The 14,261-nt window shown below is 43.7% G+C and overlaps 1 protein-coding gene across 12 annotated transcripts in view; it reads right to left on the reverse strand.

Moving 5' to 3' along the window:
• Window positions 1–3,108: 3,108 nt before the first annotated feature.
• Window positions 3,109–14,261, reverse strand: part of MCCC1 (methylcrotonoyl-CoA carboxylase 1) — a 24,600-nt gene continuing 13,447 nt past the window's right edge. For 3 of the 12 annotated variants that reach the window (XM_035891148.1, XM_035891149.1, XM_035891147.1), the window contains 4 exons: window positions 12,707–12,844; window positions 11,286–11,393; window positions 10,219–10,290; window positions 7,556–8,699 (listed from right to left, as the gene is read on the reverse strand). In XM_035891148.1, coding sequence (XP_035747041.1) covers window positions 8,580–8,699; window positions 10,219–10,290; window positions 11,286–11,393; window positions 12,707–12,844 — 438 coding nt within the window. In that variant the 3' untranslated portion in view covers window positions 7,556–8,579. Of the gene's footprint in view, window positions 5,275–5,306; window positions 6,082–7,555; window positions 8,700–10,218; window positions 10,291–11,285; window positions 12,845–14,261 lie in introns of those variants that run through there. The other 9 variants (XR_004841572.1, XR_004841574.1, XR_004841573.1 and 6 more) reach the window with 9 other exon arrangements.

Here is a 14,261-nt window from a genome sequence, read left to right on the forward strand (position 1 = left end):
GGCTGCTGCTTCGGGGGGCCTGCCGGCAGACGGAGCCTGTCCCGCGGTAGCGTAGGTGCTCTAGCGAGAGGGGGTGCAAGGGTTAAATCAGTTGGTACCGGTATCCCAGGCGGTGGTTTTTTCCCAGGAAAGCTTACGCTGCCTGCTGCAGACTTTTAGCAGCAAGGTTTGGGGAGGCAGAGAGTTTGCGGATAAAGCTCGCAGCGGTGGCACGCCGCTGGTTGTGAAGGACGAGGGTCCGGCCTTGTTCTCATCGGCTGAGCTATTTAAGCCTTAGGCTACGTGCCTGGTTCAGCCTTGTTCTCATCGGCTGAGCTATTTAAGCCTTATGCTACGTGCCTGGTGCGATCGTGACACCACGAAAAGGAAGACTTCAGCGAGCCGGCGTTCACGATGAGTGCACAGGGGTCACACACGTGGTGTTACAGAAAAGGGCCCAAGTTGCGTCTCGCTTATTCCACTGAAAATCGGAGCTAAGCTTAGGTGGGGCATGAGGAGTCGGAGTAGTATTTGGAGAGGGGAATCGGGCCTGTCCTGGGGAGCGTCCAGTTGCGTTGGTGGTCTGAAGGAGTAAGGGTTGACTCAAGCCTATGGAAATACGTGTGCATTCAGCTATCCTGAGAGACAGCAGCTGCCTGGATGCCTGGAGTCCTTCTGAAAAGCTTGGGTTTGAAATCAAGGATGGCTGCACAGCCACCAACACTGCAGCCAGCCCAGCCCCTGCGCACCGCGGCGCGGGAGACAAAGCCAAGCCTGAAATTCATGGAGTTAGCTCACGGGCATCACTGTAAGGGGCCGTGACAGCCCTCCTCCTGCAGCCTCCAGACACAAATCGGACCTTCCTGAGAATGACTGCGACACACAACAGTCATCTGAGAGATGAACTGTGACTGCAGAGGATTCCTCAGGACACAGGCAGGATTTTTAAGTGGCTTGTTTTTCCCTCATGTCTGCAACTTGCTCATTTTCTATATTGCAGGGTCTATGGCGGGGGGGTGAGCGTGTATTTGGAAGCACACTGTATTTGTGTTTAGATTTACCTTTCTTTTAACTTAATGTTGAAAAGGTATTTTTCATTTTGCTGCTTTTGTTCACTGAATAAAGTATTAAACTTTAATTAGTTTTCACTTTTTCTTGTTTAGGCCCTAATTAAAAAGGTACTGAAATCAGCATGGTCCCTCACTTTGCGTTCAAATGAGTTTTAAATTAAACTCATAATAAATTAAGGCCTGATGTTACAAACATTTAAGAGCACAAGGCACTTCACATGCAAGGGTGCTCATTAGCTTTGATCAGGCCTCTAGCAGACCTCATTTTGTGCATTCAAACCATGCTTACTTAAAAAACATTCCTTGAAAAATTCACCATTGCTCCAACTTTTAGTTCAGTCCATTATTTTCATCTGCAAGGGTTACAAATTAGCAATTTTTAAATTAGCTGCAGGTCTGGTGAAGTTCTCTGTACTTCAACCATTTTGTTTTGCTGGGAGGTTTTGACTCTGCTTCCAGCTTTGACTGGCTTGTGATGTGATGTCTCTAACTTACTGAATTCCTCCATCTTATGAACTCCCATCTTAGAAGGTACGGAAAATCACACGTCACTACCTCGCAGGGACTTCTTAGCAGGGCAGATAAAAATGGACGATTCAGTGAAATATAAAAAAAAAAAATAAATACATGAAGTACAGCTTAATGCTATCCCCAGTGTGCATGCTGCTGTTCCGAGATTGGTTTTTTCCCAATTTAAGTTCAGTTCTAAGGTGAAGCTGTACATGAGAAAAGAACGGGAGCAGCTTCCCACTGCCACTTGAGTTGGAAGCCTAGCGTCGCTGACTTTAGCGGCAGCTACAGCCTGCCTTTGTGCCTGGACTTCCCCGAGCGCTGTCGGAACCGCAGGAGCCGAGGTACGTTGGCCCACCCAGAGCTCTCGGCTGCCACGGCCAGGCTACCTGGTGCCAGGCTACCTGGTGCCGCAGCCCAAGGCAGGTGGGTCGGATCGTCTCCATGCCCGGCCCGGCGGCGGGCACGCCCGGCCCGGCTCGCCCCTCAGGGCTCAGCCAGGTTGCCCCAGTTCCGCTCCTGTCCGTGTGCTCACTGGCTGGCTGCGCATCTGCAAATGTAGAGCTGCACTTTAGTGCTGTCTGAATCACACCCTTGCCCTCTCTGGGCAAAACCAGATGCTTTGTAAAGCAAGAGGCACCATGAGGCTGCCAAAAAGCATATTTGTGCGTATTCAGAACATGTTGTCTAAACTGGGCTTCTTCCATGTCAGCTTCTGTACAGCTTGGTCCAGGCTGGCACACCAGTCAGACCAGTGATGAACAGCTCTGCTATTTGTGAACGTGACGCACGCGTTCAGCAATACCAGCTGGAAGGAAGTATTTAGTCTGCATAGAACTTAATCACTGTGACCGCAGGAACACGATGACTTGTTTAATTTATGGCAGGGCTGATACCCTTGCCTTGTTTTGTTGTGTTATCCAATGATGTTTTATCCTCTCATGGGAACCCTAGGAGAAACAGTGGTGGTTTTAAATCCAAATGTGTCAGATGCGTCGTTCTGAACAGAACACTGGTCTGGTTTGCACTGGCTTGAGCCCTCCTCTTGAGCAGGTAGAGGAGCAAGTCTCATGTTAAGTCACTGCAGAATCCATTTAGCGCAATGCCCTTGCTGAGACTTCCACTTGGAGCGCTTTCCGAGGAGGAGGCCCAAAGCTTCATAAGGGTAACGAGAACCTGGAACAGCTTGGCCTGGAAATGTCTTTCTAACCCCCAAATCTCTTTGTAAGCTACCTTATGCTCTAGAAAACGAAACCACAATTCATCTGACGCTGATGGAATAGCCATAAAGTGGTTACGACTAACGGCCCTTTGTCTGCAAACACTGACCCTACGCTTATCTAAGAGAACAAAAAGTCCCATGAGCTATCCCGCAGGAGGAAATCCAGTGCCGCTCTGAAGGCGTGAAGTTCTCAGCATCCACAGGTACAGACCCAACGGCCTGCTCCTCTCCCGCTCCTCAGCTGACACGGCTGGAATGTCCGTATCAGCCTATGTGATTTTTCTGTATGGAAAGCAGGAGAGAGGAAGCAAACAGCCCGAGTCCTCCTGTAGGTGTCTAAGCAACTCAACCTTCAAACTGGCACGTCACCAGTATCTGAAGATTGCTGTTGTCAGCTTGCAGGGAAGGGTGTTCACCCTCTATTAAGGTTTTTATCCTTCCTGCATTGCGTAAGGGGCTCACAAGTCAGGACGCCCAGTCGCAGGCACTGTTAGGAGCTGGGTTCCACGCGACGGCATGGGTCGGGTGCCAGGGAGCAGCCCAGGTTTATGTGACAGAGGAAGACGAGTCAGGTCAGGGAGCCTGTGAAAGTCTGTGAGCGTCTCGCGTACCTAACTGTACCCTGGCGAGCCTGAAAAAACCGAGGCTTTCCAGGACACCTAACGGGCAACACGCTGCAAGGCTTCGCTATTTTTTTCTTTTTTTTAACTCCTTAGAAGGACTGAGATACATTAACTAAAATCAAGGCATCTAAAGTAATATGAATTAAGAAATGAGAGGGCAATAAGCATCGAGATAGCCGGTTGATTTTATGAGATGTGGACATTTCAGTTCAGAACCATAAGCAACATAGGATCTTTGTAAGCAGAATGATTTGAAATTGCCCAAGCTATAAACGAGACAGTGCCATCATATCTATGATTCTGTGATTAAAACCTAGACCTGAGAACTGTAAACAGCTTTCCATCCTCACTACAAAGAATTAGGGGGGATTTCAAGAATCGAGGAGACTGAGAGACAGTATTATTTACCTATCACAGGGATCTGTATGTGCCACCTTTAATTGCTCAACGTGATGAACACAAGTCGTCCGCATTCAGCGCACCCACTTTGCTATTACTGCACGAAACAGTAATTTAACCCCCATGTACAGAAGGCAGAGCCTTTTGCCTCCAGGTGCGCAGACTGCGCGCGTAGTGCAGACGTACAGAGCAAGGGCAGTCAGATGACTCTTGCCTCCTTGCCATACATGTTGCACACATTTACCCTTTTCCTCTCCTCACGCTGTCCTAACAGTTTTTGGGAACATGACCATGCAACCCAGCCAGTATCACTTTTCTGCTAAGTGGCACACTGCAACCTCCATGCCCCTGACTGGCTGTCAGCATCAATATGGTGCAGCAAACTTTGAGGAAAACTTGCATTAACCACATGTATATGGGAGTTCTGTTGTTAAAGTGGTTTATTCTAGCTCACATTTTGTCTCATTTTAAAACTCCATAGAGCAGGAGCTATGTCTTACGTTCCTGGGATGCTTGGCACAGGACGCTGGGCGCACGGGGGGTCCTTGGCTGCAGTTACCATACAGCATTTGCGACTGCCTGTGTGTCCCAGGTCACTGCTGAGCGGGCAAAACACTAGAACCCAGACTAAGCCGACTCTTCCCTTGGGAGAGGTGCAGGAGGGATGGAGCCCCCAGCAGCAGGCTCCTTCGCCAGATGCTCCCTGGAGCCTTGCTGGCTCTGTACATCAACGTCTGCTTTAAGCGAGATCGGCTGCCCTTCACAGAGACCAGTTATCCTTTCCAGAGCAACCTCCTGGCACCAGAACTGTTTACACGGAAAACAGATTAAAGCTAAAATCCAGCCACCATTATAATTTCAAAACCCAGTAGGACTCTAGACATGTGTTTTACTGCCTTATTACTGCTGTAATAAAAAATACAGGGTATTCACCCAGAACATCCATGTTTGTTTTAACACGGATTCATCGTAAAATCAACAGGCTTTAAGCTAACATGAAATGCCTCATAGAAGATACTGCATTGCTTTTAGAGCCCAGGCTCTGTTCTGTCAAGGAATACAATCAGCCCACATAAAAATAAACGCCAAGGTTTCAATTATGAATTTCTGCAATACTGATTTTTTAGTATGACACTCGGTAGCATGTATCACCTTCCAAATGGAATTCTTGTGCAGAAGGCTATTCCCGGTATCAGAGAGATACTACGTGGCATTCTCCCATGAACCATTCCTGCATAAAAACGCTATCATTTTGAACTGTACAAGCAGTTAAAAGTTCTCGTTGAGAACATAGCATACCTTGGGTAAAAGCGGCAAGTTCGGACCTTAGGCCATTGCCAGTGACGGGCCAGTACGCACGTTCTACACGGCAAACAGAACAGGTAAAACAGCCAAGTAATTCCCCATCTGGCTGGACAGAACAATCACGGGTGTATTTGTTTCTGTGGACAGGTTCACTGGTTGATACGCCCTATAAAATAGGTACAAGTTGCTTTAACAAGTGTCGTGTGCTCGGATCAACTTCATTTTTTCCCCCTACCACTGACTTATGTTTCAAAGCTCCTGCCGAAACACTGCAGTATTATTGTGTAATCATTGCAAAGCCAGAAGCTAGCATTTTCTGCTAACTAGGTGGTTATATCCATTGCAACAAAGGATTTAATACATAGTGGAAGCTTTATATTTACAATTCACTGGCATAGATATTTACTGTTTAAAGGGTAAAAAAAGATAACCATACAAGTAAAAATAAAGTCTGCATCTGAAATTACAATTTTACCAGCAAGCATGGAAAAGAACTGTTTGTAAATCACTGTGTCCACCAGTTTTGTAGTGTTTTAATTACCATCAACCTCATTAGAGCGAACACGGGCGAGTATTTACCAAGTGACTTGCCTGAAGTCACGGTGAGCCAGTGGCCGAAATACGACCGCAGTCCTACTCTCCTGCTGCCCACTCCCCGCGTCCTCGCCACTGATGCAGCAGGAACTGGGGCTCCAGGCCGCAGATCTTCACCGGGTGCCAGCTACAGTAAGTGACAGCAGCTGAAGCGCGCAAGGGAGACGGAGACCCCCACGGGCGGTGACTGAAGTTCACGAAGGGCTGTCGTCATTTTGGTGCGGCAACACTCGCGCTGCCCAGCAGGACGTTACCCGGTGCGACGGGCTGACCCGTGAGTCACGGCGAGTGCCGCTCTCCGAAGCCGGGGACACCAATGCCCTCGTTCGTTCCTGCAGGCTGTGGCTGAATTCCTGTCCCACGACCCGGGCCCCTCTCTCTGGCAGCAAGAGAGATCACCACAATTAGAATCAGTTCAGATTCGTTGTTTCTAGAATATCTGTGACGCTGGTATCAGGGCTACAGCCCCATTTGAAAAGGTGTATCGATCACGAATAACCGGCAGGGATTATCTTTTAGCTCAAATACTGAAATCCTGCATTTTAAACTATCACCAGGTTTTTTCTTTCCCACTCTACCACTAGGTGTTCTACAGACAACAGTTCAGTTGCAGCTATGTTACTATATGGCTCTCATCGATTCACATCTATAAAACAAGGGTTTATTTGTAATAAAGAGAAAATTTCTGAATATTTTCTAAATTAAAATTCCAGGTTACAGGAACAACCTACCTTTAATAATTCTTTGCGTATCTCTTAAGTTCAATTAAATCACGCTGCAGCAATACATTTCAAGCGTGCTAATTCTGACAATGACTTCTGCAAGAGATTTTATTCTGAAATAAACCCCTCACTATTTGAAAAAATAAATCTCGGTGGAAATCTAGGGGAAAAAAACCTAACAGCTAATTTTCAGAAGTGAGGCAAAATTAAAACTGCTAAAACTCTTTGTCTCCCCCTTCGTTCCTAAGGGAGACGTTTTGTCAGCTCCCAAGGACCGTGCTCTTGTTTCCTTGGCTGGCTGAAGCAAGCAGTGCAGATTTCGTGGACAGAGAACTTTGAAGTTTAGTGTTTGTTTTGCTACAGATTCAGTGTCCAGAAACACAGCGATGGCACATAGAAAGAAAAAAAAAAAACGCCAAGCCACAGTGTCTCTTCAGGACCGAGTGCACGTTTCTAGATGTAGATTCAATTTTTACACAAAACAAGTCACTAAACTTCCCTGCAGCGAAACCCATTCTGACTGACTGGGTTACTGCCTCCTAAACGCGATCTGCAGGTTGCGCTCTGTCAGAGATCAGAGGATACATAAGCAGCTGCTTAAAATCCTCTAATGCATAAACATGAGCCACCAAGGAAAGAACAAAATGGAGAAAAATGAAACCAAATGTTCCAAGTTAAGCTTCGTTTTTATTTGGCAGTAAATAAAAGTCACTGTGGCAATATTCTACAAGATGATCACCGGAGTGTAATTTTTAGGTGGCCATTGGATTACAAGGAAAATTTAAAAGTATTACTGTGTGTTTTTAATACACAGACCTTCCACAGCCATTACTTTTTTATAATTTGCGTCTGCACAGCAGGCAAGGCTGCACTGCTACAGAATGAGAGCAGAGAACTCCCCATGACACTGTACATTGATTAGGAGAGGAGATTTCAGGTGTGTCAGGATCCATTTGCACAGACGTACCTCCAAGTTTGGGATCACTGCAGTACCCGTGGTGTTCTTTTCTGCAGTATAAACCACACTATCATCTTAAATTAGTGTATCAAAAGTTCATACGACAAGCAGAACATCACCTTAAGTAAAAGGTAAAAATATTTTGCAGGTTTGCAGCAATTAAAACTTTTTTGTTTGTTTCCCTTTTCCTGTTTCTCGGAGATGTTTTTTAAACAAGTTAAATTTATGGCAAGTGATCAGTGTGCTGCCTCTGACAAGTATTTTCTTTGCATATCAGAAAACCCACCAGTTTTCCCTTCTGCAACACTGCCGACACAAAAACAATCTGACTGTTATTGTTAGTCATATTTCGTGTTGTTATAAAGACTTGGGTGTACTTCCTTCCAGCCAATAAGTAATATATTAGAAAGTGAACAACATGGGAAAAGTCATGGGGATTCTGAAGGCAGTATTTTATTTTGGCACACTTACTAGTATTAAACAAGCTTATCTTTCTGTGCTACTACTTCATGTTTAAAGATCAAATTGTATTTTTGGAAAGCTTTGATCAGTATAGTAAATGCCAATGTGTATTTTAAAAATGCTCTGTGTATCAGATATTTCAAAATATATCAAATTACTTTTTGAAATGCAAATTTTCACTATTCATTGAGGTAAATGGGAAAAGAAGATGCACCGAAAATGACTAAGAGGCATCCTGGGCTAAAGAACAATCCCCAATTCCCTTACTCAGGCAAAAGCATAAGCCACAAACAGGAATTTTGTCAGAGACATTAATTCATAAAGCAATTGTTACCTTTCAGATTCCCTTCAAACCAACGCTCTCACCTCCCAGGGAAAGAAAAGCAGCCGTGAATGAAGAGGCAGGCAAGAGAACCCTTGCAGTCCGTAACGTACAGTCCTTACCAACCTCTCCCATCCTTTACAAGTTCCACATCTTCTTCCAGTCTAACGCCTTTTCACAGGCAAACATAACCACTGAACAACAATCACACGGGCCCACGAGTTATATATACACAATTACAGTATAGTGATACCCAAATTTCAGTAAAGTCAGCATCATTTACAGTCCAACACTGCAGGAAGTGCAGAGGAACCCAGTCTATGATACATAGCAGTTTGCTGAAAATACGAAGAAATCTTCTCCTGAGAGAAAATCAGCAAAGTAGAAAAAATAAAATGCACCTTCCTTGAATTTTATTTTGACTCAGCCTCTTCATCCATGAACTCAACTAGCGGAGCGTGTCTATCGGCCTGGGCACCTTCTTGGAAATTAACCTTTGTTATCACTCCTGCCCTTGGAGCCCGTATGGTGTGCTGCACAGAAACAGAGCAGTGGTGAACCGGCAGAGTACTCGTTTCCTTCTCTCCCCCCCACAAATGCTGATAATACTCTTTGGTGTAATTACAACAGAACACACTTAATTACTTCCTCTGACAAATGTATATTTATTTTAAACCTTCTCCGAAATTATTATCCTAGACCTTTTTCAAGTTTTATTTTCTCATCAATATTTATTTTGAGAAATATACTGTGGACAAAAATACCATCTACGGTTATATTTTTAATGTTATTTTACTTCACTAATGCTTTTTGTTATTATAATAAATACCAGGTGGATATAATACAGTTTTAGTCCAAAACATTAATCACACAGCAGATTTGTTCCCTGAAGAGGAATCTGCAGATTCACTAAATATTTTTGTTTGCTGGCCAGGAGGGGTCTTTATCGCACAGATATGTGGCAAAATGCAAATGAAGTAGAAATACAGCCACCAGTGACAGCAAAGGGATAGCATGTTTACATACCGATCCCCAAATTGCTCTGCTTGCATTGTGCCAGGTTAGTTTTCCCTTGAAGTTTTGTTTCTTGGTAATTTTCTACGTAGGGTTAGTCTAGTATCCAAACATTTAATGTCAGATATTAAATCCTACCATCTAAGCCAGGATTCATTTAAATACCAATTTGCTTTTTAAATTTTACATTTTATATTTCAATAAAACTGAAAAAAAAAAAAAGAACTCTGGTAACATCAGTCTGAGGTATCAGCTGGAGAGAAACACATTAAACATCCAACCACAAATAATTCTGGGGGTAATTTTTTTAGTGCACAGATGTTTATTTCATGTAATTTTAGTGTAATTTACAAAAGGACATGATAAGGGAAAGGCAAATTTTCTCAACAACATTAATTCTGCTACCACAAACTGAAGTTTAAAGTCAACTGATAGGCACAGCAAACCAGTTCAGGCTGCAAAAACTGTAAAGCAAGCAATGTGAGCCATGGCCAAGCAATGTGATGAGACAGAATGGCCAAAATGCCAGTCCACTGAATGCCACCTGGACAACTACAAAAAACCTTTAGTGTCCTCTTGGTAAAATGTCATGTAAATCATACAAAATTATAAACAAAAAAATGCCGGGCATATTTACAAAGTCATTGCTAGCCAAATTTCTGCATGAAGTAACTGCAGACATTACAGATGCTTACATCGCAGGCAGCGAGCACAAGGGGTACCTAAACAGTTTTCTGTTAGAAAAGTGACAGAATTATTGATTTCGTGGGAGGGGAGAGCAGGACTGACAAAGCTAACCAAATGCATGTCAAAACATCCGCAGAATAGCATGGATTATACAATCATCATTTGTTAAAAAATAACAGCAAGTATAATCCTCTCAAATCTAATCAGACACAACACTTGCTTTGCAGCACTAAAGTGGTACTGACATCTGCAAGCTACAACCTGCACCCTACTTCAATAATGCACCACAAATAATTAAATGATGACCAGTTTTATTTTCCCAGTAATGAAAACATTTCCTGTGTCACTCACCTCCATTTTCATAGCTATCATAACCATCAGAGGGTCTCCAATCTGAACCTTATCCCCTGCTTTCACAAACACCTACAATTCAAGAGAAAATTGGGAAAAAATCATGCACATTAAAAACCATCAGCTGGATCTTGGCTAGCACAATGCGCTGAGTGAGCGAGTTTTTATGGAACAGCCTCATGACACCTTCAGTATTGTTGAACTGGGTCTTTGAGTTCTTTAGATAATACTGAAGGGAGTCGGAGGCTACAGAAAGAGGTTCAGTAGCAGCTAACAGGCTGGCCAGAAGCCACATACATATCGAAGAAGAAACCATAGCAGAGACAGTACATACTCTACCCTTTCGGGGCTCAAGAGCTTCTGTTTTGAGAAGAATGTCTTCCTGGAGCCAGTCACTAAAGTTGTTTTTAAAACAAAATCCAGAAGGAAGATTGCAGGAGCTACCCAGCTTTTCTGCAGTAACTTTGACATAGCATTCACTCAGTACGCAAGAGATCCACGTGCAGTGCACTCCACCCTGTGAAAGGCTTCATGCCTTTTTATTGCTAGCAGAACCCTGTAGCTACTGAGCTCTCTTGGAAATCTCTTGTCTATTGAAACTTTTCCACTGTACAGAAAAATAGGCAAGACTTGCTGAGCTAAAGAAACAGAAGCAGCAAAACATGCAGCTTAACAAAAAAGGCATTTCTGAGTATTTCTTTCTTTGCAAGTGCATCTGGCATCTCGTTCTCTTGGTTAGATGAAATGGATCAAACAGCCACTAACACTTCATGGAACTTGACTTAGAACGTAATTAAGATAAAGAAAAAATTATTCAAGCAGAAGGATTAGTTAAATATTCAGATCTTCCAGAGCTCTAAAAAAGAAGACTAGAAGCCTGAAACACTCTCGTGTGGCTGCTGAGAAGTCAGAGTAAACAGGGCTTTTTCCAGCTGGGAGAAGCCACGCAGCACTGGCATTTGCGGCGCTCATCCCTTCCTGGCCGTACAGAAGCAAGCGCCGTGTCTGGAAGAGCGAACTTGGATATATATTGGAGAATTCATTGCCTACCCCGTTACTATAATTACCTTTTCGACTGTGCCCGTCATGGGTGCGACAGCACCACTCTGCATTCCCACTGAACTTACTGCAGATAAGTACTTGGGTACAGGAAGGCCAATCTGAGCGCTACCTTCCTACAGAAATAAAATCAATGACATATGAGTTAATTGACGTAAAATAACACCACTAATAGGCCTGCTGACAGACAAGGAAAGAACAGAACCAGCTTCAGTCACACCAGTCAGTGTTCAAGGTGGCAGCCTACTGGGGCCAGGGCAGCAGAGAGCCTGCGGGCATGCCCACCGCTTTGCCCATGGCCGTAAAGCCGCACCTCGCCGCTGCCAAGGACCAGCACGGAAGGAGCTGCCCCCGTCAGAGAGGCTCCACACCGGGCTCTGTCCCAAACCCACGCCTTCCCCCTTCACGCAGCAACGGCACAGAGGTTTGCACAAGGGGTAGGCAGGTTGCTGCCACAAGCAAGGCAGACGTTGGCAGCTCCATCGCCAAGCACTGCCGATGGGAGCGTTTCACAATCCACAGTGAAATGGATTCAGCCCCAAGCTTCGCAAAAAAACGCTCACCGTCATCCAAACTCCCCTCGTTCCTCTCAGGCTCGTTACCCAGAGCTTCCCAAAGACTCGTTCTCCCTCACATCCCAAAACTCCTGTGATTCCTTCCAGATTCCCCACTCCAGACCCCACAGGAAAACTGAGCTGTGCCACTCCAGCGTGAGCTCGTTTGTCCTCATCACCGCAGCAGCAAACTTCTCACGGCATTCTGCTGAAAGTCTTAAGGGGCTCAGAGCTAGAGGTTAATTACTGAAACTAAGAATTTAATTATTTGATTACATTTTTACTGAGTTACTTTAATGCCCTATAATCTTTTTAACTGCAAAGAAAAAATTACCAGCCTAAGCATGCAAATGAGGGTACCTCCTCCTTCAAACGCCATTATTCATGCAACGCAGATGATGCCATGGTAACTCCCAATTCCAATTTTTTAGTATTAGCTGAAGCGGCCCTTCCTCAGACCAATATAGATTTCTTTCTTATCATTTAATATTAAAAATTAAACACAGTGAAATAAAAATACCAGTTACAAGCACTTTCAAATAACCAGTCTGAAGTAATTGCTACTGTTCTATAGCAAACTTAGATACTTGAACATCCCAGTGTTTTGTGTTCCCCCCTCCCAAACCATCATTTGCAACTCCAAGTCACCTAACTGTATTTTAGGTTTCCAAAAGTAATTGTTTTCTCACTCACTGTCCATAAGCAATTAACTTCTAATTACAGCTGTAAATCCAACAAGTATCAAAACATCATGGGCCAATGTAAGAACTTGAAATTATGATTCTCTTTCACGTTCTCTTGCAGTTTATACTGTTCATTTACACGGATAAAAATCTGAAATTTTATACTCATGATAATAAAGAAATTAACTTTACCGGAAAAAAGAGGTAAATGGTGTTGTCCAAAATGACCAATCTGGACTTATACACTGTTCCATTTACTGAAGACCTCAAGTAAAATGAATCACCTTCACTGAAGATCTCTCCAGAAACCAGGAACTTTTTATCTTCAATCTGAAAGTTAAATGTTTTTATATGGACAAAGCCTAACCCTTCATGAACTCTAATACAACAAACCAAAAGTTGGCATTTGTAGTATTCACTCATAACCCGTGATTCTTTATAAATAACTGTGGAATTAAAAAAAAAAAAAAAAATCTTTTAAAATCTTATGTATCCTTTATTTTTCAATTAACAGAATGTATTCTGTATCCAGTGCAATCAGCTCAGATTAGCAAATACGTTCTCCGAGGACAATTTTTATCACAAACTATGCAATAGTACTCAGCAAAACACAAAGTTATACCATTTCCCAAGAAAAACAAAAACCCAGAATGTTCTGTTTACTGATGCTACCAGAATCCAATATTTTTAATTTGTCCTAGCATCTTGACTTTCTTCAAACTGAAAAATCCATACTATTCACCTCACATCCCCAGCTTCCACAATGCTTTCCAAAAGTCAGGTGACTTTCTCAGTGTTGGAAGCTTGTAATACAAAAATACAATATAATCAAGTAAACCTTTAAAGGAGCAGAGCGGGGCAGTAATGGAGGCAGTGGCAATTAGACACCAAAAGTGCAAAAGACCAAAAAGAAGGGTCATTTATTTGTAGGAAACCCTTTCATCTATGTCAATGGAAACTGCACCGCTGGCACAACTTCATAGAATCATAGAATCATTTAGGTTGGAAAAGCCCTTTAAGATCATCAAGTCCAACCGTTACCCTAACCCTGTCATCCCACCACTAAACCCTGTCCCTAAGCATAACTAACTTCAGAATATAAGGACAGTAAGAATATGAACGTAAGTGCATTACGTGTTACCAATCTTTTTAGTTGGAAGCCTACCATCAGTGAACAAAGAATCCAAGACTTGCCAGTCTTCAGGATGTTACTAGCTGAGATAAAATTCAGTCTTCATTTATACAAGTCGCATGCTATTTTCCCACTGCATGAAGACCTTGTAACATGTATTGAAAGGATACGGCTGATCTGATACTGATCCCCGAGAAAAAATCCTTTGCTTGATCAGTACCCTGAGCAGGGTGCAAATGAGGGGAACCCCCTGTGCAGCACTGTGAGTGCGTGCCAGTTCCATGGCCCAGCAACCTGCCCCGGTTGATTGGCTTCAGGACAGGCTTTGTCGCACTCCAGGGGCGCTCTCCTCCTCATGATCACCTCCCGATTCTGTTTCTCCATCTCTTCTCTCCGGCTTCTCTACATTTCCACCTCAACCCCCATTCTCCCTCCGTTCTCCTCAGCTGCACTTCCCCTCCCCAAAAGGCCCCACTCCACGTTCCTACCATCCTCCTTTTATTTTTGTTGACATTACTTACATGAGATAAGCCTGAAGCGTAAAAGCTCTCCTGCATTATGTATGAAATCAATACACCCAGAATAACCAGGGTATTACTTAAGGAATGCGGGTCA

The sequence above is a fragment of the Egretta garzetta genome, unplaced genomic scaffold (assembly GCF_000687185.1).
Source record: "Egretta garzetta isolate BGI_Z169 unplaced genomic scaffold, ASM68718v1 scaffold663, whole genome shotgun sequence".
Taxonomy (NCBI): Eukaryota; Metazoa; Chordata; class Aves; order Pelecaniformes; family Ardeidae; genus Egretta; species Egretta garzetta.